Genomic DNA, 27,480 nt, shown 5'->3' on the forward strand with positions numbered 1-27,480 from the left:
TGTGTGTAAAGACAAGACTTGAGCAAAATTTTAGCACTTGAGGCAAAAATTTTCATTCTGAAGATACGACTGCTTATAAGCACCTCATTTTTTTTTTCATGACAAATTCTACTTTTGACCAAGCAGTAGCTGTGTGCCTTTCCTCTATAAGGGATGAACAGACTGGTGTCCTCTCTCATACCAATACTCAGTGAAAACCCATGAATGACATGACAGGGTACCAGTGCCCATTAAGAGGCCAAATCCAGCAGCCTCCCCTGTGCATAGTGTCCCATAAAATGCAACCATGCTCAGAACTCCTGTCGTGCACAAAGCAAAATTTAGAAGTTTTCAAATATGATTTTTCATCTTCTTCTGACCACCTGCAGTGTAGGAAGCTAGCCCACATCATTCCTCCATGCTGTAGGACACAGATTATTTTCTTCAGTGTCTTCCAGAGGTCACAAATTCAGACTGTTTCGGACCAAGGTATGTTGCAGTACCTTGGATCAATCACAAGAAAGATGTCCTGGCGATCCATCTCTTATACAAAGGAATACTCAGGAACTGTAGCCAGTGTTTAGCGGAAGACTGATGAGAAATTTTGAGGTTTCCTGGGAATTTGTATCCTGCTTAGGTAACAAGACTTGCTAGTGGGAAGGTGCCACATCCTAGATGTGTTTACTCACAGCTTGAGAATTCCAGCTAGAAAAGTATTTGTGCTGGTTATGGTTGGGATAGAGTTAATTTTCTTCATAGTAGCTAGTATGGGGCTATGTTTTGTGTTTATGCTGGAAACAGTGTTGATAATTCAGGGATGTTTTTGTTAAGATGAGCAGTGCTCACACAGAGTCAAGGCCTTTTCTGCTCCTCACACCACCCCACCAGCGAGGAGGCTGGGGGTGCAAAAGAAGTTGGGAGGGGACACAGCTGGGACAGCTGACCCCAGCTGACCAAATGGATATTCCTGACCATGTGATGTCATGCTCAGCAATATGAAAGCTGGGGGAAGAAAAAGCAGGGAAGGACATTCAGAGTGATGGTGTTTGTCTTCTTAAGCAACTGTTATGCATAACGGAGCCCTGCTTTCCTGGAGATGGCTGAGCACCTGCCTGCTGATGGGAAACTGAATGAATTCTTTGTTTTTCTTTGCTTGCACATGGCTTTTGCTTTACCTATAAACTATCTTTATCTCAACCCACAAGTTTTCCTACTTTTACCCTTCTGATTCTCTCCCCCATCCCACCAGGGGAGAGTGAGCAAGTGGCTGGTGATGTTTAGTTGCTGGCTGAGATAAAACAACAGTATTACAAGAAAATTCTGTCCTGAGGTCAGAGCGATAAGACAACCAAAGTTTCCACTCTTTGATTGATGTTATGACCAGAACCCATTGGTACTTACAAACTTGTATAATACAGCTGCTTATCTACTGTTTTTTCATTACAGATGCATTGTATTTTCCACCCATCTTGAAACAGTCCCTAATATTTATATCCTTCTCTCTGTGATATTCAGCAGGGAATGGGGTCCGTTTTATTTGATTGACTAGCTATTCTGCAAACAGCCATAAATACCAATCAATCCCCTTGCAGTACTAAAGTTTTAGAGCTGGGAATGGTAAACAACCTTCTCCTGCCATTGTAATCCCAGCAAGGGAGTTGTGCAGTCTATCTAGATCAGGTATTTTATGCAAACTGATAAAAGAATGAAATGTGATTACAGCCTGGTTAATATGCTTCTTAAAATACTCCACATGGCACTTTAATCCTCTCTTCCCCTAGCTTGGCTATTAAAAAGAAACTGATTTACTGTAGTCACATTTTCAAACTGGACAACTCTGCCACCTAATTCAAAGAGACATGAACTGTTTGCTGTCAATTTAACTAAATGGTGGAAAGACCACAATTATCATTACTCTTCAGCCTAAGGAAAGAATCTGCTTATTTAACAGATGAATTTTAGCTTTATTTTTGTTGACACACTTTAAGAAAACCAGCTTACCTACCTGGCATACCTTCCTCAATACCATGCTGTTAATTCTAAATTTTTAACTCGATGATCAGAAAGTTCACTCCATCTATACCTCTCTCCAAGAAAAATATGCAGAAAACATCTTGGTTGCTTGAATCAGGTCAGAAGAAGGCAAGAGCAGGAGGCATAATATATGGCATAAAAACCACACAGAATTTCATTTGGCTGTCTAAGGATTGCTTATGAAAGGTGCCGGGCCAATGCCAGAGGATGAAAGGTCTTTTATCATTTTCATTTGTTGCTGTCTATGTAAGTACACCACTGACACATGCCAATCTTGCAGGTTTGAGTAACAGGAGAGACAAAACTATTTTTCCACATCCATCTGATTCTCTGCTCTACTCAGCTGGGACTGCCACATTGGTGACTATAACCATGCAAAAACTACAGGAACTGAAAGTACTGTTCAGGTAGTGTTAAGTATTGCTCCTCTGCACACCCACAAAGGACCTCAGAGAGACAATGTCTGGAGAGAAAGCCCAAATAATGCCCTGCTGGGCTACTCCCTGGTCCATCCCAGGTGCCATCATAGCCCATATGCACAGCCACGACGTACATGCAGAGTCCCATTTTAGTTCAAAACACTCCTCTCCTAGATTTCAGAGTCCTGCACAGATGTTATGAAGCAAGCTATGTGAAACTTCTGGCTGAATGGGATTTGAACTCCCCTGAAATATTTAGTGGGAGTTAAAGAGGTGCATTTTCATTTCATGTTGCTCCAGAGGAGGCCAGTGAATAAGGCTAGAGAGCAAAGCTCCTGTCAGAGCTGCTGACCATGTTCTGACACCAGACCTTAGTGCAGCTTGAGAGTACTGGAGACTTTCTGCTTACTATAATTGTCCTTTAAAGAAATAACTCCCTACATCTCCATCTCAGGATTTTGTTGGCATGCACATGGTTCAAGCTCACAGAAGGTAATCATACATGCTGGCACTCTGCTGAGTAGAACACCAATTACTTTCATGTAACATTTACCCAGATTGAACCACCAGATCTGGTGCTTCAGACTGGTCCTCTTCCTCCTCTCTTTCTCCTTAAACAGAACAGACACTCCCCCCCCAACCACTTGGGGTTCAATAAATTGATATATTCTATCAAAATGCAGTTTTACTGGAGTATTTAACACTATTTATAATCAGATGACAGAGGGCAATTTCAAAAAGCAGCCAGTAGCAAAAGCCTGTTCAGCCTCCAGTCTCCCAGACCAGATGTTTTAACATTAGACCTTAGAGATCTCTCTGGCTCTACAATCTGTACTTGCATTTAAATGCACATAAGTACTTAGAAGCACAGACCTGGAGTTTGTACACCTAAACACCATTTTGGGCATGCATAGGTAAAATTTTGGTTCCTCTTTTGTATTTGAAAAATTAACCTTTTTAAGCTTTATTTCTCTGGATGGTATCTTAAACCACACTGGACTTTCTCCTTCCTCCTATTTTGAGACTAGGATGACTTTAAGGGCATTTAATTAAAGCTTCTGATACTTAGATACTTGATACTTACGTATGTTAGAGACTGGGAAGGTTGATTTTCCTAAGTATTCTGTCAGTGCTTTTTAGTTTACAATTTAATTTTCCTACACCATCCTTATTACTGAACTAGCATTGCATTGCCTACCAGTATGCTTATTAATGTATTGCTTATTTCGGGATGACAGTCTAAAAATTTGCTATCAGATCAGCTGCAGGTTCTCCTTGAGCTATCCTCTTTTGCTTTCCTATTACTTAGAGCTGTAAGAGTATTAGAATTAAAAAATTCTGAATGATTTAATGAGGGACTATTGTGTGTCTTACAGTGAAGACTTGCTACAGATCTACTCATTGCAATCGCAATTGCTGGTCTCTGGAATAGACTTATTGTTTGTTGTTTAGTAACAAGTTATTTAACAGAAATTATACAAATGTCAAACTGTCTTATGAATGATTGGGATAACAGCTCAAAAAATATGAAAAAAGATCTCTGTGTTACCTCTTACACCTCTCTCACCATTTTAGATTTGCAGCCTCATAGTCCAAGCCATTCTTTAGAGCTGTATATATAAATATATATATATATATATATAAATGCTCAAGCGCATTTTATACATCCCTTTCTCATGATTTCTATACATGTCGTTCTTCAGTTACATATATCCTTTAAACAACCTTATATTCAATCCCATCATTTGCATTTGTTAATGCATCACAATGTATTTGGGTATTATTAAAATATGTTAATACACGAAAAATGACAGCTGGAAACATTTAAGCAAGAAAGTGAATACATTACCAAGTTCTGTGCCTGAAGCAAGAGTGTGCTCTCCTGTCTTCATCTATTGATCATTAGACAGAGTCTGCATTTCCCCATATCTGTGCGTGATACGTCCCCAGTGCAGCCCACCACACTGTGAGCCTGCAACTGGGCTTCAAAGTGACAGTTGGGGTTTTGGAAAGCTTCATCTGATTGCAAATTGAAAGCTGCAGAATTCATTGTGCAGATAACCAGTGACACTGTGTAAGCTGATGGAGATAGCAATGGGGATGCGTAATTGCATAGAGAGGCGAAGGGTGGAAAGAAGAAAGTCTCAGACAGCTGGGAAAAAGTTGGAGTAGCTGTTATCCAAACAGAAGGGACAGAGGGTCAAAAAGCAGAAAAATGAAGAAGAGGGAGGGAGCAAAGTGAACTGAGAATTCAGGAGGAAAAGAATGAACCGAGGTTGCTGGAGCTGCGTAGGAGTCTGTGTTAGTCCCCAGACACCCTCAGTACGGTGGTGTTATTCATCTTCATGAACTTGGAAATGTTACAGAACTTCTGTTGGAAAAGCACTAAGTTAATGGAGATAAAATGGAGAAATAAGAGCTCACAAGACTAGACGAATAGATGTCTAATACCTTTCCTGTCCCCTGTAGCCAAACGAGAGGGCTCCAAATGCCAAACTACTCTTCTCTATCAGGCACTTTTATAGAGTTTTTCTTTTTCTAGGATAATGAAAATCCAAAATGAGGAATCGCCGCACAGACACGTCTCTCTGCCATGGAAAGGGACATGAGCCACAGAGAGGGTTCTGTGAGGGAGCTGTGGCTTTACTACTACCTTTGCATGAGTGAGTTAAAAAAAGCAGGGGAAGGACAGGAGGAACCAACAAAGGAGCAGACATAATCCACTTTCTCATTTTTGCCCAAGGCAGCAATTTTTGACAGACCTTTTCCACTGGTGGTTTTGAAAAAGGGATATGAAACTAGATCTGGGCACAAAAAAAAAGTGTGGTTGTTAAACTGCACAAATTCAAATCCTGTCATTACTCTCCCATAGGAAAATGGCCACAAGAAATGACCTGAAGAAGTAACAAAAAATACTTTAAGAAGGACATTTTACTCATCCCAAGCTTTTCTGCCCCATAAGTTGCATGGAAATGCCCCACATCTGATGTGATCAGACTAGGAAAGCATATTCGTAGGAGTTTGTAATTTCCATTGGGGGTCTCTCTTTTTTAATACAGAGCAATCTCAGAGTCCTAAAGGATTACAGGGCTTGTTATGCCATATTCATTCCAACTCCTGATAAAACAAAATAAATGACCACTTGTCATTGTGGAATGATATGCAAGCAGCACACTCAGTTGTTAAAGACACAAGGTGCTAACAGAGCAGAGCAGCGAGTGCTGTGCTCAAAGTCACCCCAACAGTAATAAAACCTGAGATAACGTACGTGCTACTCAAAAATCCAAAGAAGGACCTATCCCTCCACAAGCTGCTGACACACAAGGTGAGATTTGCTGCTCTGCTAGCATCCCAGCACAGCTTCCTCATCCCTCTACAGGTTTTGGTTATTTAAAGCTGCTGGTCATACTTTTTTTGCCGAGTCAATGCCACAGATGGAAGAGTCTGGGAGGGTAGTACACACAATTTCAGCAACTGCATTGGAAGTAGATTTATGGGTTGGAAAAAGTAGAAAAAGTTTATTATCTAGCAAAAGTTTCCCTGCATTGCTTTTTCGTTATATATATCCAACATGTCTTCACTGTAAGATGCTATGTCATCATCAATGTCACTCTAAGCAGTACCCAAATGACAGCTGACACCCTACAAAACTGCCCTCCCAGTACTCTTCTGTCCCAAAGAATCTTCCTCTCCCAAAGCCTTCCCAGCCTCTGCAGCTGATAAAACAGAAGGCAGACCATAATCTTGTTTTGGATTCAGTTGAGAGAGTAACATGCAGCAGAACTTCTATTTTGCTGCAAATATACCCATAAAGACATCTCCTGTTTTTTTCACCCTTTACCAAAGCCTCTAGTTTACTCATGAGGTGGTTTGTAACAGCACCCACGAGAGCTGTTTCTCTTTTAGACCTCTCCTGTGCTAATGCATAATAAAAGCACTCATCACATAGTAAATACTCAGAAACATTTTTTACAGAATATGACAATAGCATTGCTCTGTGAGACCCAAATACGTACAAATTAAGTAAGCTACTCGTTTGTAGGGGTGGGTTCAGCATCCTTTTCTGTTTATGCTACCCTTTTTAACTGGTGCCTCCCTAATACTGAGCATGGCCAGCTGAGAAAACTTCAGCAACAAATAATGCTAGCAAAAAAATGTTCTTTGAGCATTATCCTGATGTTCGGCTTTTACAATCACTGACTGAAAATGCACTCTTTTTCTTAAATTATTTCCTAATTGTCAGTTTTCTTACTCCCTAGTCCCTTCCATAATTTCCCATCCCCTACAAATCCCGGCTTCAGGAGGGAGCACGTAATTTCTACAATTAATAAATTTAATTTCTACTATGATTAAATGCATTACAACCAAAATCAGATATGGAGCTTTAAAAGCTGCAGACACCCACAAGCATGATCTGTAAGGAGGAACTGTGCCAACAGCATACAGTGGATACTACAAAAGGAAGCAACGAGTGCTTGTAGTGGGTGACTCTTTGCTGAGGGGCACTGAGATACCCATCTGCTGGCCTGACAGGAGATATGAGAGGGATGCTGCCTTCTGGGCGCTACAGTCCAAGATGTTGCTGAGAGGGTGCCACAACTTCTCAAGGGCACAGACTACCATCCATTGCTACTCTTTCATGTGGGCATGAATGACAGCATAAGCCAGAACCTGGACAGAACCAAGGAAGACTACAAAGCCCTGGGGGTGCAAGAAAGTACTATTGGTGCCCAATTTATCTTTTCTTCCATTTTATCAGTTAGAGGAAAGGGTGCAGCCAGAAATAAACATATAATGCAAATCAACTTCTGAATTCATGGCTGGTGCTGTCATGAGGGTTTTGGCTTTTATGACAACAGGACATTCTTCGATGACGATATATAGTCTGCTAGGGAGGAATGGGATTCAACTGTCTAGAAGAAGCAAGGGAATCTTTGGGCAGCGGGCTGGCCAGTTTAGTGAAGCAGACTTTAAACTGAAGGACTTGGGGGGCAGGGTCCAAAGCGGCAAAGCTCACGCCATTGCAAGCGAGGCCAACCACAGCAGCCTCAACTGTTCCTTAGCTGCCTCCCAAGATGTGAACCATAAGACCAACAAGTGTATGTATACCAATGCACGCAGCCTGGGGAACAAACAGGAGGAACTAGAGCTCCACACCCAGTCAGAAAGTTATGATATCATAGGAATAACTGAAACATGGTGTGACAACTCACATGACTAGAGGATTGTGATGGATGGCTATAGGCTGTTTCATAAAGACAGGCAGGGAAGAAGAGGTAGAGAAATTGTGCTCAATGTTAAGGAGAACCTTGAATGTACACAAGTCAACTACAGCAATTGTGGAAGCTCTATCGAATGCCTGTGGGTCAAGATCAGAGGGGCTGTCTCCAAGGGAGATCTTACAATAGGCATATGCTACCAACCTCCAAACCAAGCTGATAAGGCCCATAAAGCAATATTTGGGTCACTTAAGCAAGCTTCAGTTCAACAGAACCAGATTCTTGTGGTTGACTTCAACCACCCTATTGTGGTTTAAACCCAGCCGGCAGCCAAGAACCATACAGCCACTCACTAAGCCTCCCCCATTCAGGGGATGGGGACAATTGCAGGACAAAGGTAAGGAGATTAGTTGGTTGAGATAAAAACAATTTAATAATTAAAATAAAAAAGAAGAAGAATAATAATGATAATAGTAATAATAGAAAATACAAACAAGTAATGCACAGTGCAATTGCTCACCACCCACTGACCAGTGCCCAGCATGTTCCCAGTCAGTGACCACAGAAAAGATCCCAAAACTGCAATCCCAGAAGAGAGAGCGTGAGCTCTCAGCCAGCCTCATCTATATATTAAACATGATTATTATATGATGTGGAATATTCCATTGGCCAATTTTGGTCTGTTGCTTTGGCTGTGCTCCCTCCCATCTTCTTGTGTACTGGCACACCAGCAGGACACGGGGAGTTGAAAAGTCCTTGATTTCTTAGCAACAGCTGAAAACATCAGTGTATTATCAATATACTTCTCATACCAAGTCCATACTGAATCCAAAACACAGCACTATTTTAGCTACTGAGAAGAAAAATCAGCTTTATCCCAGCTGAAACCAGGGCATACCCAGACATTTGTTGAAAGAACAATAGAGCAAGGGCAAGTGTAAAGTCTTGCACCTGGGAAAACAATGCAGCAGCGCAGCAGAGGCTGAGCAGCTCTGTGGAAAGGGACCTGTGGGTCCCAGTGGACAAGCAGCTCAATATGGAACAGTAGACTATTCAGTGTGTGCTGCACTGTCAAAGAAAGCCAACAGGATGCTGGGCTTCATTAACAAGAGCATCACCAGCAGAGATAAAGATGTCATCATCCCACTCTACTCAGTGTTTCAAGCCACACCTGGAATACTGTGTTCAGTTTTCATCCCCACTATACAAAAAAGATGTGGACAGGCTGGAGAGGGTCCACATCTGGAGGAGGGCCACAAAGGTGATCAAAAGACTGGGAAGCCTGACATGTGAGTAAGGCTGGGAGAATTGGACTTGTTCATCCTTGAGAAGAGAAGGCTTAGGGGAGACCTTATCACCATGTTTCAGTATTTAAAGGGTGGCTACAAAGAAACTGGAGTCTCCCTTTTTACAAGGAGTCACATGGAAAAGACAAGGGGTAATGAGTACAAGTTAATCCTGGGGAGATTCCGATGGGACACAAGAGGAAAATTTTCACAATGAGAACAATCAGCCACTGGAATAATCTCCCCAGGGAAGTGGTAGATTCCCTTGCATTGGACACTTCTAAGATTCAGCTGGACAGGGTGCTGGGCCAGTTTGTTTGGACCATGCTTTTGCCAAGAAAGATTCCATCAGATGATCCTTGATGTCCCTTCCAACTTGGTATTCTATGGTTACTTGCAAGTGCAAGTGAAAGCAACACTCATGTTGCTTAGTTATTCAGAAATTTAAGGTCTCTCATAAATGAAGCTTGCGATTATACTATTCAGATGTGATGTTGCCATGGAAATAAATAGGGATACATACTATTCTGGCAGCAATTTTCAAAGTTGCACACTACCACAAAAAAGCACATGGAGATATAAGGGGGATAAACTAAGCACTGCCAGCTACAACCTCCTCCTACAGGTAGCCATGAGCAGTTACTCTGTATGCTGTGGTCTCCACTCGCTGTCAAAGCATGGTGTTGTCATCCTACCTTCCCCATCTATCAGAAATATTCAAAGTTCTCCAGAAATTTAAAAAAAGAGAAAAACAAAGGAAACTCTTATTTGTTATCGCTATGGGTGGAGAATGAAGGCTATTTTACACAAAATTAATGCTACTTTTAGCATGTGCTTGAGGATTGTTTTAGACCAAAAGCCTGTCAATGCACCATGTGCCTTATAGTGGCAGCTGCCCACACACTTCTACAGAGTTGATCTCCCACTGTAAGGACAGGGATGCACTCTAGGAGTTTTCCTCATGATGCCATCCTAATTAGTCCACTTCTACACAAGCGAAACCCCAAATGAAATCTCTACCAACAAAGGACTCAATTTTCCTCTCTGGACTGTTTTGACATGTAAAAAGATGACTACAGGGTTAGAAACAGGCTAAGGCGTGAAGTACTTTGCTTTGTATTTGACCATCAGAATGAAGGGTGGGCACCACCCCCATCCCATGCTCACTCCTCAAAGGGCTGTCAGCCATCCCTTCTCCAGCTGAAAAGTCTGTACTCAGCTCTCTTGAAGAATGCAATTGTACAGAATTCAAGCAAAATTAGTTCCTCGGGGTATATTTTGCTATTGATTATTTTACTGTCATTTCTACGGGGTATATTTTGCTATTTATTATTTTACTGTCATTTCTAGTCATGGAATATGATCTTATTTTGATAGGTACTGTACAAAATAACTCGCCAAGAAAAACAGGTTCCCAGATTAGGCACTCCCAACCACTCTCTAGAGAAACTGTCTACGATAGCTTAGGAAAGAAACGGGCACCTAAATTAGGGACCTAAAGTTACATATGATGGGAGTACAGTTGTAGCCATGACAGTTTAAGTATCTAAGTGAATCAAGATTTTAAGAGCGAATTACCTTTGAACAGATGAAGGGATGTATCTGTGGGGGGACCCCTAAATAACCAAGCTTTCAGGCAAACAAACCTTCTCCGAAAACAAGCAGAAAACTTCAAGATTAGAAAATTGTCTCAGAGATTAAAGCTATTATGTTAATCAATGACACAATTCAAGAGAAATATATAGCTGGCACCACTGAAGCTGGAGAAAATGAGAGATAATAAAGACTGATTGCTCAGTATTCCAACCCCCCATCTTTTTATACTGTATCAGACTGTTATGAACTTTAGTTCCCATGCTCATCTTTTGAAGTTAGGCTGTAGCTCTCCTTTGAGGATGAAGGCTGAAAAGTCAGACACAGTGAGGTGGTTTATTCTGGGGTATAGTAGTTCTTTGGTTTCACCCACACCACATCTGTGATGGTATTTAGATGACTATAGCATTCCTCTCTCTCCTCTTATTTAACAGTTATAAAATAAACCAAATGAAGGGAAAGAGCATAAAGAAACCACAAAATAGTGCTGCTCAGTTGATGGGTAGTGATCGTAGTACACCAGAGACCTAGTTGTCAAGGTTTTTGTTAGTGTAATAACAAAGGAGAATGTTAAGGAGTTTGAAGAAAAGACAAGACTACTGTCTTGAGGGAAAACTTCATACCTCACAGAAGAGTTCATGGAGAAAGCATAAAATGCTTGCTTGAAAAAGGAGTTGCACTGAAAGCTCACATGAATGATTTCCAATTCAGCAATGAGAAAGCTACAGGGAGAGCCAGAATTGACCATGAAGAGCTTTGAAACTCAAGACAACACTTTTTTTCTTCTTTTCTGGGAGCATTTTTAATAGACCTAAATGTAGAAAGAGTGTTTTATAAAGGGTCCAGAAAATAACACTGAGAAATACTGAAGTGATGGACTGCAAGTTGTAGGGGTAAATCATAGACATTTTATGGAAGGTAAATTGGAAATACTAAAATAGACACACAAGCTTAAGTAATAGAAAGCTACAGGAAAGAAAATTATGAGGTCAGCTGCTGTAGGTTTTAGACTGAACTAAGCTAATGGTCAGACATGAAAAGACAGTAGAGGAAAACACACAAATTTTTTTTCAGGAGCAGTGTAAGAGAAGCAGAACGGCAAGTTTTCTCCCTGGAGCCACTAGTTGAATTTGTTTGGACTTGAGAATACTCACGGGTGAGATACAGATGGAAAAGTCTTGGATGTAGGATGGCCTACAAAAATTGGAGAACAGATCCGGAATATTCTCCAAAATAATGGAGAGATAAGAGAGAAAGTAAGCAAAGACAGTCGTGGAAGGTAGAATGGCACGGCACCACAGCAGGACATCACTCAGAGACATCTGAGGCTGTTAAAGTGACTGGCAGGCATATGCAGACTGACCTTTGAACAGAAGTCATGAGCAACCTGGATGGCATTTCAGTGAGAGAAAAAGGGGGAAGGTACATACGGGAGCATGCAAGATGAAACAAGAGAAGATGAACTCAGATAAAATTTTCAGGAAACTTTGGAGACAAAAGGATTATGGCAGTAGTTGGCTTGCTTAGGATGAACGCATGTCTGTGCAGATCCATTTCTTGATATGTAACCTGACTCAAATTTTGACTTACATTTTTGTTTGAATAAAGCCCAACTCTGCAGAAAATAACTTTTACAGGTGTTCTACTCAAGATAAAACCTGTGAAAACTCTCTAGAAATTCAAAGTTAGATCAAACTTTAGTATATGCTTAGGAGCATTCATGAGGGAGAGCAAGCCTTTTGTTGAGCCTAACTTGAATTCTGATAAAATGAGGCAGCAGGAAAACAGTTTTTCATTTCATTTTTAAAGCTATGCACAGAATCTTCTTCACACTCTGTTAACTGTCACAGATCAGTTATTATACATCCAAAACACACTGACCCCCTAAGCTAATCCAGATAACTATTAGCCTTTTGATAATGCCTGAAAGTAACATCACACTGCATTTGTAGTGCTTTCTGGTCAGGGTTCTAAATTTTTTTCCCTGCTGCAAGTTTGTTTAAGCCCTAGATATGGAAGCAAAAATACACAGGATTATAGGGAAAAAATCATAAAATCTTTCTTCAGGCTGATTATTCTTTTGAGTCATGCAAACTGAAGCCAATTTGTGACAAGTCTATGAGAAATATGGTTTGCAGTGAAATATACCACACTCCCCCACCCCCATAAATTGACATGTTGACAAGCTATGAGACATTAAACATGCAGTGGATCAGGCATTCTTCCTGTCATTATTAACAGCACTTCACTGGTAAATCCAGCTCAGATTTTTTGTTGAGACTTGCTTTCCAGGAAGAGGATAAGATATGACAAATAAGGTGGAGCCAGACCACCCACGATAATACAAAGTGAGGACAGCAGGTGCATTTGGTACACCCAGGCACTGTCAGCTCCAGGCCACGGACTATGCAGGAGATAGTAAGTGCAAAATAGATAAATTACACCTTCAGCTGTGGGGCTGAATGTATGAAGGCCTTAAAGGTACTCCAGAATTTTATTACTTGTAGAGCAGCAAAAGAACATATCATTTGCCCAAGAAGCATCACCTCTGGAGGCAGAGGGGAACCAGGGAATCAGTGTGTGGGTTGATAATTAGTTTGCTAATCAACAGCTGCAGGGTGTAGCTGATCCCCTTTGTAGTGAATTAAGATATACAGGGGACTGGAGTACAGTCCCAGCATTTTTATATGCTCTTACCTTTTTTGTTTCCTATTCCTTTCTCAGCCACTGTCAAACTGCTAAATCACAGTATAGATCCAATACCCAAAAAGTCTGTCTTGGTTATCTCTTGTTTCAGTGTCTTTTTATTGGCCAACTCCATGGTCACGAATGTTCACAACAAAGATATATGGACTTGCATATATTAACTAGATCACTTTGTGGTATGATCCCTGTATTGGCCACAAGAACGTCAATTTCAATGTCAAATTTGTGAGTAAATCATGATAATTAGTTATTTCAGGACTTTTTTTCCCTGTTGATAGAAATCTTCATGCTGTTGCTACTGCTGAAAACAAGTAAAGACTAACCTTGTCCAGTTATTAACAATATCTTCCAACACAGAATTGCAAATCATTATTACTCCTTTCTTCTCCAGACAAATCACCTTAGTAAAGCTTTGTTACAGCCTATTCATACGTAGTTTAAACAATATTATTACTACTACAGTATTGTCAGGAAGGTAAAAGTGCCATCCACAGTGTCCAGGGAAAACAAACAGGTTCACCAGTTGCTAGCTTGCTTCCATTGGCAATGCAGGTGGGATCACAAGAAAATCAAAATCTCATAGACCAAATTCCTTTTGATAGAGGAGTTTGTTTTAATGTATCATCCAGAAGCATTATTTCGCCTGAGAGTCATTCACAGGTTTCCATAAATATGGAATAAATATTTATCCATAAATATGGCAAAATATTTTTCAGATAGAGTTAAATAGACAGAGGTTTCAAACCCATTCTGATTCTGCCTATGCAGCCTAGGAAAGGAATTTTCCACTTTGTACTGCTGAGAAAAATGCAGACGCTGTAGGCTATGGTATCATGTCTAGAAGAACAAGGTGGGTAGGATAGGGCATTGGGCACTATTATACTCCAGGGAAGAAAGAGCAGACAGGGGCACAATGGAAGCGCTTCATTATATTTTAAATGGGAATAGTTCCAAGGATAGGAAAGCCTGTGGTGCTTGTAAAGGATTAAGCAGGGTAATGCGCTTTTTCAGAAGACATAAAGAGGTATGTAACGTGATATGCTTAAGCCTAAATGATTTTTCTTGGAGTCCTCAATGAATGTTTAAGCAGGCATGACTTAGGCCTCTGTAAATCCTCTCCAAATAAATAACTTCCACAAAAATAGAGGTTCCTTTGACAGAATGAGATGCATATTTCATATCCTATGCAAAAAAGGAAAATCAATTTGAGATACATGAAACACTTGGGAATAATAAAGAAAAAAAGGAAGATAAAAGTGAATATTCTCCAGAACAATCCAAGCATGTATAGGAATACAGCTACACCTTCCCATCCATTTCAATTTGACAGAGCAGGAAGAAAAACAACTGAATGCTTCCCTACCTTCATTTCAGATCTTCAGCTGCTTTTTGTTGGTTTTTTTTGAGAAAGGAAGAGACAATAAGTGGCAGAAAATATCTAAAGTACCTGCACTTTTGAGGCTGTCTCCTGTTTGAGGTATTTAAAACCCTGCTCTCTAGGGTAAATCTACCCAGCTGCTCTCTAACCAGACCTGATAGTGTATATAGCTGTTCACTATGGATGGAAGAGGAGCACACACAGTGTACCTGATTTATGAGAAGAACAGGACCTATAAATATCAAAACCTGAAAACTTACAACAGCATGATCTTCCCATCTTATTTCTCTTGCCTGTCCTGCCCTCCTGCCAGGAAAAGCAGGTCAAAGTGGTAGATTGCCTGATGCAAAATGGGGCTACGCAATCACTGTCATTTGTCTGTATTGTTATTTTCACTCACACAGGTGCCGTTTCCCATAAAGCCACTGGTACAGCAAGTATGCAGTCCTGCTGAGTGAGTGGGATGATGCGATGAGTAAATCAGTGGTTGATCCCTCTCCCCTTCCCCCTGGTTATATATATGTATTAGTATTAAACTGCTACTTTTCTCGAAATAAAAAGAGCGGCAGCTCCACTAATTTGCAGAATAAAAGCAAGGCAAAACTAAAGGACTTTTAAGATATTAAAAAAAATGCTTGGCAAAGCCTCTTCTGTGATGGCTACTTGCAGACCCCATTTAACCTCGGAGAGGGTGCAGCATGGAGTATTATTAAAGAAGAGCATGTCCATTGCATCCATAACATCCTTCCTGCACACCTCTCTCCCATGGCCATCCCTCCTTTCACAGGCCCTTCAAGGTCACTAGGCAGCCTAGTGGAAATCCCTTTCCCTGTACCCATTTGGAAGCACTTGTTAAGTCTCAGCCCTCATGTGGCATTCCAGGAATGTGTGCCGAGGTAACAGACTCAGAGAGTTTGGACAAACTGCTGTTCAGTCATATTTAGTGCTGATTATTGGCGGAAACAAAATGAAGCACAGAGGGAGACCTGATGTTTTAGCTTGTCCAGGTTTATAATCTGGTCAATAGCTCTGATCTGGCCAGTTAAATTTGCTCAAGACACAAAGAACATTTCAAAGTATGTAAGTAGGCTGAGGGGAACCATTAATTCTTTCCTCTGAAATGTTGTGTTTGTTTTTTTCTTTTTAAAGTATGTTACAGAAATTATAATCTCTGCCTTTTATCAATTACCTTTTTAAATATTAATTTTCCTTGCCTAGTATTAGCTTTTAACATCACATTCTTCATCCAGATTTCTTCCTGAGCAAGCCAACTACAGTCTCCCAAAAGCTTCTGTGGGAACAGTGACTGACAAATAATCTTTTTCTGTGTCATTTCTTCTTATAAAATGAAAGAAGGGGAGAAACTGTGCACAAATAGGTGGAGGTATATATTCATCAGAATCAGGCCTGAACCCTCAGGTATTTTACAGTTGGAGAGTGGTTGGCTTGCTCACACACTAAAACTTGTTTTTTCAACATAATTTACAAGTGCTTATTCCTGGGAAGCAGATGCATGGGAAATTAAAGAACTCAGATACTTCTGGTTTTGTAGGTTTTAGGATAGAAACTGCCATGCTTCCAGGAATGAGAAAACAGACTGTAAACTGGAATTACCTGCCAGCATGATACACCAGTTGTTTTTTTCAGCTAAAAGCCATTAGTCAACACAGCTGTGTTTGTCGTGCTCTGGTTTCTGATTCTTCTGAAACCCTTAGTATAACTTGGGAAGGCAAACCAGAAGGAGGGCAGCTCTTTTTTCTTTTTTTTTTTTTTTTTTTTTTATACAAAAGGCAAAACCCAGCTTTATCAGCCCCCTACAAACTGAGCTAAAATATGTTTTCTCAAAAAAAGCAATTTCCTCCAACCAATAAATCTTCAGAGTGTCTTTTTTTTCCTTGCCTTTTCAGCTTATGACTTTATCTAAAGGGGTTTCAAAAATGCAGTTCCCCAGGGCCTCTCTTGCTTCTTCTTTCATGCTGTTTAGTCCTTCAGAGCAAAAAATATGATCTCAGTTATACAGAGGATGGATTAGTGATTTTTAGAGCTCCCAAGAATTTTTGTTATTTTGCAGTTCTTTTATTATCAAGAGTTTAACAGACTCTTTTCTCTTATGCATTAGTATCCAGTGTGAAAACACCAGAAATTACAGGTTTTCCTGGCAAATGGATTTTGGTGGAGACAAAAGGCAGAGTTGGTCTGGATTTTTAGAACCCTCTAAACCAAGCTTAAAACAAGTGAACACACAGCTTCATGGATATTTGCTCTGATCTATCTTCACATTTTGAAGTTTAAAAATAAAATCTATAGAATATGATATTTCTCCAATTTCATTTAAAATTGAATATGAAGACACAATTGGTAGGGGAAAAGTTAGTACACAGTCACTCACTTAACACATATTCATCCTCATACTAAATCCTTTCATGGACTAGTGTTGTTATAAAAGCTGTAGCTTTCAACCAAAAACATGGGAGGGAAACACCGCATTCACAAATGTGCCTTCAAAAATTGACTACCGTTCTCAAATTATTTCCCCACTGCTAAGACCACTACAGAAGTTGGCCGTGAGACTCTTCTTTAAAGCCAGATGATCTTTTTCTGCCTGCCTCTCTCAAAACATACGTGACTCAGGCTACAACTGAAAGCCAAGATTTTCAGTGCCAGGTGTCTACAAAAATAAGTTAATCAATGTCTTGTATCCAAAGTGCTTTAAGCTTTGTACAGTAGATGGCCATATCTTCTGGGGTTCTAAGTCCAGCGATCCTATTCCCATTTTGCATCCTGACAAATGCATCCATCTCTCACACCTATAAATGTTTTCAGAGGAAACACTCTAGGTACTTACATTTTAAAATGTCATTGAAAACAAGCTACATAGCTGAGAAGTTGCAACCCTCTGTGCTGATGCAATGGGCTTGCAGAAATTGATACCCAGATCATTATCTGGGTGCAAATGCATCCCTTACAGTTAAAAGCAACAACTGAGCAACCGTATTAAAGCAGAGCATCCCCAATGGGAAGCAAAAAATAAGTCATACCAGTACCTTTTGAATGCCTGCGGTCGACTCCAAGACGTTGTTCTCTGAGCCGTTACTTCTGTTAATCATCCGCCACATTTGGGAATACATGCTGTCCCTCTCAAAAGGATTCATCCCTTTCACTCGGACGTGCTCATAGACTGCAGAGTCCAAGACAGTGCCATAAGGAATATCCGTCTGCCTTGAGAGATCCTGGAGAGACCTTAATTGTTGGAGAAGAAAAGAGACACAGGAGACTTGAAGCCACATTTTCAAGAGAAAGGAGCTGCAGGCAAGCAAAGGGCAACACACAGGAAGACAGCTGTCAAGCCAGTTTCTTTTGTTGTTTGTCTTTTTTTTTCTTTTTTTTTTTTTTTTTCCTTAAAAGACAAAGTGAGTCTAAAAAAATTGTTTTTATGGTTTAAGACACAAGGAGGAATATGAAGTGAAAGGAAGGGGTAGAAAAAATGAAAATGGTTGAAAAAAAGAATAATGGAGGGAGTAAGAGGATCTGTCAAATGCTGAGCTCCTTCGAGCAGGGGCAAAGGAGAGAAGGAAGCATCTCAGTCCCTCCAGCTATACGCAGCAAGTTTAATAGAAGTTGGGTAATTGCCTATGAAAAGTATGGAGCCACCACATAGCCTGCTGCCAGGGAGAAGGAGTGTTAGCACCAGAACTCAATAAATTTACCCCAAAGCACCTGGGCTGAATACTTCTATGCACTACTGGGTTACCCAGTAAAGAACAGCTTTTTGGTGGTATTCCTGCACTGAACTTTGCACCCATCACACAGGCCACATCCTACACTATTTTCAGCAACCGAAAGTTTTCTGTTGTGGTTTCATGAACTGCCTTTTCATCAAGTTCATGTTATTTAGTCCAGTAAGTTTGTTCTACTTTACATATTATCCAGTCTTATCTGTTCCCTATAAACAAGAAAAAGTAAACAGTTTAGAAGTTGCTAAAGCATCCCAAATATGGTCTTGTCAACCCTACTTTGGACTTAAAAAGTTATATTAGAACCCTTTAAAGTCACCTTACCTCTTGGCCTTTACTTTCCTGTCCTATAGAATTCTCTCTGTACCTTTGGTTCTTTAATGACATTCATTAAAGTTTCAAAATAACTACTGCAGTATGTCTTCTGCCTAAAACCCATTACAGCTTTCCTGGCACAAATTAACTTTGTATAAACTGCACAAATCTAGTGGATAACACCTAAGGACAAATCAAGGGGCTGAATGCTGGCAATAGCAAATTGTAAAAGATCACTGCAGCCACAGAAAAAGGAAGCACAAATGTAGGAAAGTCATAAAATTTCAAGTTGTGTTTCTGATGCATGTAAATACAGAAGATAATGAAAATGGCCCTAGAAGGGGGAAGAGAATTCTTAGGTGTTCCAGGGATCACAATGAAGAAAACAGTAATCGGATCTCAAAGGATATGCATGCCTCTGAACACAACAGAAAGCAGGAAAAGAAGAAATCAATCGAGCTCAATGGCAAGGGTTTAGAGGTTAGTTGAGTCAAAAAGAAATCCTTTGAAAATCAGACATATGGGATTAGAAAAACACTGAACAAGAGCTAAATTCTAAGCAGACAACATATAGCAAATATAAGGAAGGGATAAATTTAACTTTGAAGAGTAAATAATTAATGGTATTAAAACCCCAACAATCCTCTCCTCCTTCTCCAGCAAGAACATAAGCAAAGAATCAATACACATATGGGATCATCAAAGGTGAGCTGCTAGGTGAAACTTTTCCTGAAACCAAGTATATAGGTCTGCTACCAGAGGACTCAGATGCGCCCTTTTCTAGGAAGAAAAATGCGAGACTCTACTAGACTAAGTGTCAGGAAAATAAGTACTGTGGCTAATTTGTAATTGAAAAGTAAAAAAAAAATATAAATTATCCAGTCCAGACAACTACCTGTGAGTTTTGAAAGATTAAATATGAAATGGCTGAGCTATTAGCAAAAATGTGAAATCTCATTACAGCCAGTGTGTGAAAAGGAAGCAGTAAATATTTTTAAAAGACTCTAGTGGTAATCAGGGGAATTACAGAAGTAAACTACTAAGATGTTATACTTAGGTTTAACAAATAAACAGAAATAAGGATACAATTTTAAAGACCAGTCCTGAAGATTAGACATAGCCACCAGTACTTTTCTCTAGGGAAAGCAATTCAATCCTCTATTACACTTTGAAATTACTAAAAAATCCTAAGAATTTCAAAAAGGCCTTCATCTCACCAAACCATATACAGGAGGTGGAAGTTTGGACAGTCTACCAAGGAGGAATTTACAAACACTTCCTGGCAATTCTGGATAGTATTAGTAAACCCAATACTTAGCTAGAATACATACTTTCAAGGGACTTCAAGAGTAGCAAGAGCAGCTTCTGCAGAACTAAAAGGCTGAACAAGGAAACTGTGGACCTCTTGAGGGGAAAGCAGACATGGCTAGGGCTTAGGTGCTCAATGCCTTCTTTGCCTCACCCTTCCCCAACAAGGTTTCCCAGCTGTTTGTGACTAGAGGCAGGGTTCAAGGAGGCAATGAACAACCAGCAGTAGGTGGGCAGGTAAATCCAAACCAGACGAGACAGGGAGTGATTGAGAAAACTAGACCCACAGCAGTCCATGGGACCTGACAGGCTGCATCAAAGTGTGCTGAAAGAACTGGCCAATGTCCTTGCAAGGCTGCTTGCTTCAATTTTTGAAAGGTGAAGGAGACTGGAGGAGATCCCTGACCACCAGAGAAAGGAGATATCCAGACTATAGTCAAAAAAGATGAAAAAGATGATTCATGGAGTTAAGACTGGTCATCCAACATCATGGAGTGAGTCCTCTCAGAGCCCATTTCTGAGTACATGAAGGAGAAGCAGCTGACTGGGAGCAGTCAGCATTGATTTACCAAAGGTAAATCATGCCTGACCAATCTGCCTTCTATAGTAAAATGACTTGGTTTGTGGACAAGACTAGAGAAATTGATGTAGTTTACCTTAACTTTAGCTAGGCTTTCTATACTGTCTCCCACAATATTCTTCTATCCAAACTAGGGCATTAGGTCTGGCTGGGTGGGAAACCAGATGGATAAATTCCTGGTTGGGTAGTCAAGCTCGCAGGTAGCTCACCTGCACGCTGGTAACAGGTATCATGGAGGTCTAACCTGGGACATGTCTTTACCAATAACCTGGAGGAGGTGAGCAAGCACCCTCTTGTCAAGTTTGCAGATAACTTGACATTGGGGGACCATTCAATCGCTCAGGACAGGCTGCCCTTCGGATGGACCTAGAAAGGCTGGAGAAACAGGCCGAGAGGAATAGTGTGAACTTCAGCAAGGACAAATGCAAAGCCCTGCACCTGCGGAGGAATAACCCCCTGCAACAACCCAGGCTGGGGCACAGCTCTGCAGAATGGCACCTTGGTAGACAACAGTGAGCCCTGGTGAGAATTTACCTCTGTTTCACCATTAGGCAAAGTGTTGTGTAGAAGTGGGCGTATGACTGTTGCATTGACAGTCTATCTGTCTGTCAAAAGCATCACTGATGAAAGGCACTAGATAAACACAACATACTATATTTATCCATTCTATTACAGCTGCTGCTGCCAATAAATTTCTGTATCTCCTGACAGTGCTCAGAAGCATAACGAACTGTCACAGGACGCATATTGTAATGTCCTGTAATTGCTGTGTTATTTGTATATTGCTAGAAAAGTGTACAAAAAGTATTTACTGAGTCTCCAATTTCTAATGACAACACCTAGCAAAATTGCAATCATTACTTTGCAAGGCCCTGTATAACCATATAATTTCTAATATAACAAGCAACAAAGCATTCCTCTGAAATATTATTGCTAACTGGTATATAAATGATATGTGTAGCTGCTGCCACAAAACAGCACTGTACAGTTAGCATGGAATAAAACCAGCTCCTCTGTATATCTTGTAGCTATAAAAGCAACCTTGCTGTTTTCAGAAAGGCAAACACACGACACGAGCTGTTAGTCCAGAAGTGTACTACAATCAGGTGTGGGAAGTGTACTACAAACAGTCTGAGAAGCAAGCAAGAGTGCCATCACACACAAAGGCATCACCACCCGCAGGGAAATAACAAGGAGGAGAATTATGTCAATGCCTTCAGGAAGGCATGTTGTAGCTGCCAAGTCTGGCATTAACTACAGTCTCCAGTTCTTTACTGTTTGGTGTGCTATCCTAACACACAGGATGCCTCTCAGCTGCCCTGCTCTGCATCTTTTCACAGCTGCAGATGCTGCTCTATGCTGAGAAAATGATGGCAGGAGGACAAGAGCAAGGTAAGTATGAGTGTACTCTATGGATGTGCTAAATGATGTTGTCAGAAGTAAACCCCAAGTTTTGGGTCATCTGACCCTACGCTGAGGAGTGAGAAAGAAATTTTGCAGCCTTTGAGGTGTACATGTGTGTACGCTGCTGCATAGGCAAGCTGCAAAAATGTAAAAAACCCCTGTCACATCAGTGACTTCATCCTCTCACACAAACATGTCAGATAGGATCGTAAGATATATAACCTCCTTCAGAAACTTTTTTATAACCTGCAACTCTGCAGACTACTGGTATGACATTCACAACCTAGCAGCTAAGGTACAACAAAACAAAGAGAAATGACAAACCTTGACAGAACTAATAAAATTATTAAACCATTGAGGTTCCTTTCCAGAAGACAGAAATTTTATAACTACTTTGCCTCCAGCCTGGTCTGTAGGTTACACGTTGTTCGATGTACCTTTATTCCTGGATTAAACAACTCATTCTCTGTTCAGACAAATACATTTAATGGAGACATAAATCCCCAGCCTCACTCTGTCACTCAGTCTCACCACACAGGTGCCACACCAGATCTCAAACTAAGGAAAAAGTATTTATCAAGTTGATTAATTCCTACGGGGTATCCTTTGATGCCCAAATTTTGATACTGTTATCCACACTGGATGGGAATTCAATTCTGCAATAGTTTTACTGATCTCAGTTGAACTACTTGCAAAGCAAAGCACACATCTGAGTATGGGAATTATAACCCCCCATTTTAAAACATTTATCTCTATGAATTTCTAATTTTGAAACAGTAAGGTAATGGATGATAAAAATTGTTTAAAAGTAAAAAAAAAGCAGGTATAGTTGAAAAAATAGTTTAAAAAGAAAAAAAACCTTTAACCAGGCTTGTATATTGATAAATTCTACTTCTAGGGAAGTGACCATGCAGTCAGGTCATAGTTCAGCTTATTTTTAGTTATCACTTATAAAGCATTGAGGGGAAAAATGTTATGTGTGGGCTTTGTAGTAAGTTTTTTTCTCATTGCAATTATTGGGATAATACCAATATTATCCCATACAAAATATCTACAATATGGGAATATTCTGAGAATGAATTGAGTCATTTGAGGGTGAATTATTAACAGACTCATATATTTTTCAGCATTTGTTGATTTTGTTTAGTATTCTGCACCTTAATCAGGCAGTAGTTGTCAGGTCACTTTCATTTTCTGGTTTAGTACAAATGAATTACTTTGTAATTAAAAAAAAAAAATCTCTGCTTTGCACTTGAAGAAAAAAAAAAAAAAAAAGGATTTGCATGTTCCTTTTCCCAAAGCATGTTCTCTTCTATAAATTCAAATCTAGACTTAGAATTGGTAACATGTTGTTCATATGTGTCAGCCAAAAGTGTTTAAATGGTACACAGAAAATGTAGAGAAACAAGGAATATTATATTCCATAAAGGAATAACCAAATTCCTTTCCAGGTGATTAAATACCACTGAGGTAAGAGGCTTGGGCATCAAAGTATCTTTGTAGATCTGGGTTATAGATTGATTTAGGCTGGCCATGTTAGATTTGACTGTTGCGCAGAACTGTCTGCAAGAAATAGTCACTAAATTTCAGGAGAAAATGACTGATGTCATGGCTTACACTGAAGTCTTTATTTATGACAAATTCAGATAAAGCTTCTCAATTTTTTTTTCTTTTTTTCTAGGACATTAATGATTAATTCACAGGTAGGCTTAGGGAACAGGGCACAGTAAGGCAAGAGATTTGACTGTTGGCAGTGACAGCTGTGTCAAAAACTAGTAACAATGCTTGCTAGCCAGTTTAAAGATCCAGTAAACCACGTTAAAGGAAAGGTTAAAGAACATTCTGGTTTTCAACGTAAAGAAATACCTACTCCAATTACTTCACTCCTGTGTAATTCTCCTTGCAGAAAACTTGTAGGCAGCTGTATAGAGCTGTTTCAAGTTTTGATGATATCTTAGCTTCAAGTGAATCATAATTTAGGAAAGATGTTGTGGAAAGAATGACTGGGCAAAACAAGGATGACAAAAGACATGCTTTACTATGCTATGCCTCCATTATTTGGAGGTAGAGGTCTCACCTATTAAGTATGCAGAATGTAGTGCAAACTTCTTATTTCACAGAAGACAGAAGACACAGACTCTCCTCCATAACACATACAATCTAAAGTCTTAATCAAGCTCCCACGCTTTTAGAAATGTATTAGATTTAAACCTGAAACCACCTAACAACAGCTTTTCATATGACAAGTCCTTTGACTTCTCCTCTACCCAACCCACTCACGCAGCTTTCCTGCAAAATTTCAGTGCCTGTGAGAAGGTGGTGACACCCTCCCTTTACCTGGGAAAACAGTGCAATGCAGTAGTCTCAGTAAAATCAGTCTCTGCCAGTGGACTCTAATTCTGTCCTAAAGGAATCATAAAACACAATAATGGCAATACTGGCTCAGCAATGAAATTCACAGCATCAGCACCTATGAGAAATAGCTCAAGACCTCCAAATTTATTTGGCATTTACCAAGAAAAGCCACTCAATGACTATTCATTCATGTTGCATTTGAGACAGTGATCTAAAGATTTAAGGAAGATTGAGATGATGTTTTGGCATTTGAAATGCTGACTGTCTTGATTTAAATGTCATCTGCAATGTGGGTCAAGTCTGAACAAAAGATGCATCTAGGAACTACTTTATGACTTGTGTGCCTCTACTCCTGATATTGCCTGTTGGCACAAGATGAAAAGCTGAACTCCCGAAGGTATTAGCCATTTGTCTGGAAAAGGAGATTAACACCAACTCTTATTCTTCTTGTTCCTCTAAATTAATTTAGAAATTGTAACAATTTGATCCAAATTAATCAGTGAAGCAGAGAACAAATTCCATCAACTTCAAGTGAGGCTATACAGCAAAGATCTACTTTGAGTCTCTAGGTAAAGGGAACATTTAACTAGTACCCCTAGGGCACTGCCTAACAAACTTTTATATGCTTTTCTTCTCAAAATGCGCTTCTGGATATCATGAAGCACTGACTAGGAAAAGTTGTCCAACCTTCATACCAGCTGAGAAAGGGAAGCTGCAAGATCTCTGAATACAAACTGGTTACACATCCAAAAGCTGAAATACAGTAACTACCAAAAAGTTTCATGGAAATGAAATGTGCTGTGGGCTGCTTGAATCCTCCTATCTTCTGTACATGATATAATAAGGACTGTATCTCCACAACACAATGTAATATCCGATGCTAGCTGGAAATCTGAAATGAAAACCTATTAACTACTTGTTACATCTCTGCAAACCTACTGATTTCAATTTCTTTCATTTTTCTGACTTCTCTGAGGCTGGCTGGATAGCACTACAAGCAGAATCTGGTTTATTTTCTTTACATACTTAAACTAATTTTCATTCTGGCCTTCAAAGCTCCCCAAGGCACAATTTGATGTGTTAAAAAAAAGAAAAAAAAGGAGCATCAGCTTTTTTCTTTATTGCTTATTCATGTTTCCCACTTTGCAGTAATTCAGCATGGTAAACAAACAGCCCCTCTCTTATGTGCGGGTTTGAGTTCCAATTTCGGCAGTTTTGTAAACTGAAGTTTTACACTCCCACCGTAGTTAGGATAACTTCATTCCCTAACGGATACTTAACACATCTAATTACTCTATTTTTGAGCTGCAAGCACCGTTGAAAAATGTCTCTGTTCTTTCATTCCAGGAGCTTTCCAGCTGCAACATTTTCTACTGAATAAAACATGTTCAGTGACTTTGCCTGTAAATAATACAGCACAAAAACCAGCGTAGTCCCAACCGTACATAATAACCTCAGAATTCCACTGAGGGTTTTCTAGTGACATCATAATAAACTGCAAGAAAAAGCTGAAGATGTATTAAATTATAGTTTGGGTATATTTTATTCTTTTTTACATATAAGAAAACTCAGACATTTGTCACAGTAATTTGATCATTTTTCTGGACTACTTCAAAACTAGAAGGGACATAATTTCAAAGCAGGATGCAGAAGCATATTTCATATTTGTAAGGATAAGCTGAATGACTGAATATATCATTATTATTTATTTTGCATGCACAAATTCCCATGTGGTTTCTTCACGCTCTTTACATAGTCAAATGTAAAACTTTTTAAACTTAAAAAAAAAATCATCAACCTCCCTCAAAACCTCAAGATCAATGTTGACAAACATTGACGCAGAATATAATTTTACTCCCTTATAAATTGTGAAGGATTATAATTGGGACTACAGAATCAAACAGTTGGGTTGTGTCAAAATACTCCTGCAGCACTCCATGATCTCAAAGTCTGTTATTCAGATCTCAGAAGAAACTATGATAACTCCCTTTAACTGGTTATGTGACTGTGTCATCGGAATGATCTGCTCATGTGATTTTAGTCTGGTTTACATGTCTCTGTCTTAGCGTGCTTTTTTCTCTAATAGATTAAAATGTTGCGGTTGTTAGCCCAGAAAGGGAGGATAACGACCACAGACACTTCATTTTCCATTGGGAATGAATAAGGCCTGCTAATGCCCGGGCAACTTAGAGCACGGGAAACCAACTTCTCCCTTTGCTCCCCCTCACCCAAGGATCAGGGAGAAAGAGAAGGATGCAGTGCAAGAGGATGTTCCTAATGGGGAGAGTCAGGAGAAAACCAAGCACTCAAAGTGACGGGCTGCTTCTGCTCTTGGGTCTGAGCTTTGGCTTCCCCTTGCAAATAAAACTTGGCTGCTATTGCCGATGTTTACTTGTCTGTGTGCTGCTAAAAGCCTGGATCGGCTGTAGTATGTAGAAAATCCTCACCTAGAGGAAAGGTGTCTTAGTGAGACCGTAGTGATTGACTGGCATGCAGTGATGCTTGAACGTAACCTATGAATTCACAGGAGGCCAAGGCTGCCCCTACCCAGTCTATACCAGTGATTCATTATCTCAGGGCATTTCAAAGAGATTTGGAAAGCAGATGAACTAGAGGCAGCAAGACATTAAGTGATGATATGCAGAAGACAGGGACTTGAATCAACAACTGGAGTGAGAAAACTCAATTTTCCCTAGGGTTAGCACTGAGCCAGTTTCTTACCTTTCTGGAGGAAGAAAGACAGCAGAACATGCCTCTCTTCTTCAAAGTCACTCATCATTTTTGCAAAGAAGGATTTATGGGAAAGGCTAACTTTGCCACTCTCACATATTTTCATGGACTTGCCGTCTCAAGATTATAAACCCGCCATGGAAAAAAGGCCAGTTGCCCCTTGGAGTGCTTGGCTAGCTAATGCTTCACTGCATTTTCTAGTCTCTGCTTTGATCCAAGAGGAAGGATTTGGAGGTGGGGGATGTCACTGGAGCACTGGGATCGAGGATAACTCAGCATGCAGCTTTGCTGAAGGAGAGGAGACTGAAGAACAAAAGGGCAGAGAGGGTAGGAGACCTAGAAAGGTTCCTGTGGTATGCAGAGATGAGATGATCAGGAAAAAAGGACTGGAAAGTGTGACAGAAAAACAGTTCACCATAAAAGGAACTGAGGAAGACAAG

The 27,480-nt window shown here is 40.0% G+C and overlaps 1 protein-coding gene across 3 annotated transcripts in view; it reads right to left on the reverse strand.

Annotated features, from left to right (window-relative positions):
- Positions 1-27,480, reverse strand: part of GRID2 (glutamate ionotropic receptor delta type subunit 2) — a 748,418-nt gene that overhangs the window by 81,387 nt on the left and 639,551 nt on the right. For all 3 annotated transcript variants that reach the window (XM_074904010.1, XM_074904009.1, XM_074904011.1), the window contains one exon: positions 17,659-17,854. In XM_074904010.1, coding sequence (XP_074760111.1) covers positions 17,659-17,854 — 196 coding nt within the window. The remainder of the gene's footprint in view (positions 1-17,658; positions 17,855-27,480) is intronic.

This window comes from Athene noctua, chromosome 4 (assembly GCF_965140245.1).
Source record: "Athene noctua chromosome 4, bAthNoc1.hap1.1, whole genome shotgun sequence".
In the NCBI taxonomy this organism is placed as follows: Eukaryota; Metazoa; Chordata; class Aves; order Strigiformes; family Strigidae; genus Athene; species Athene noctua.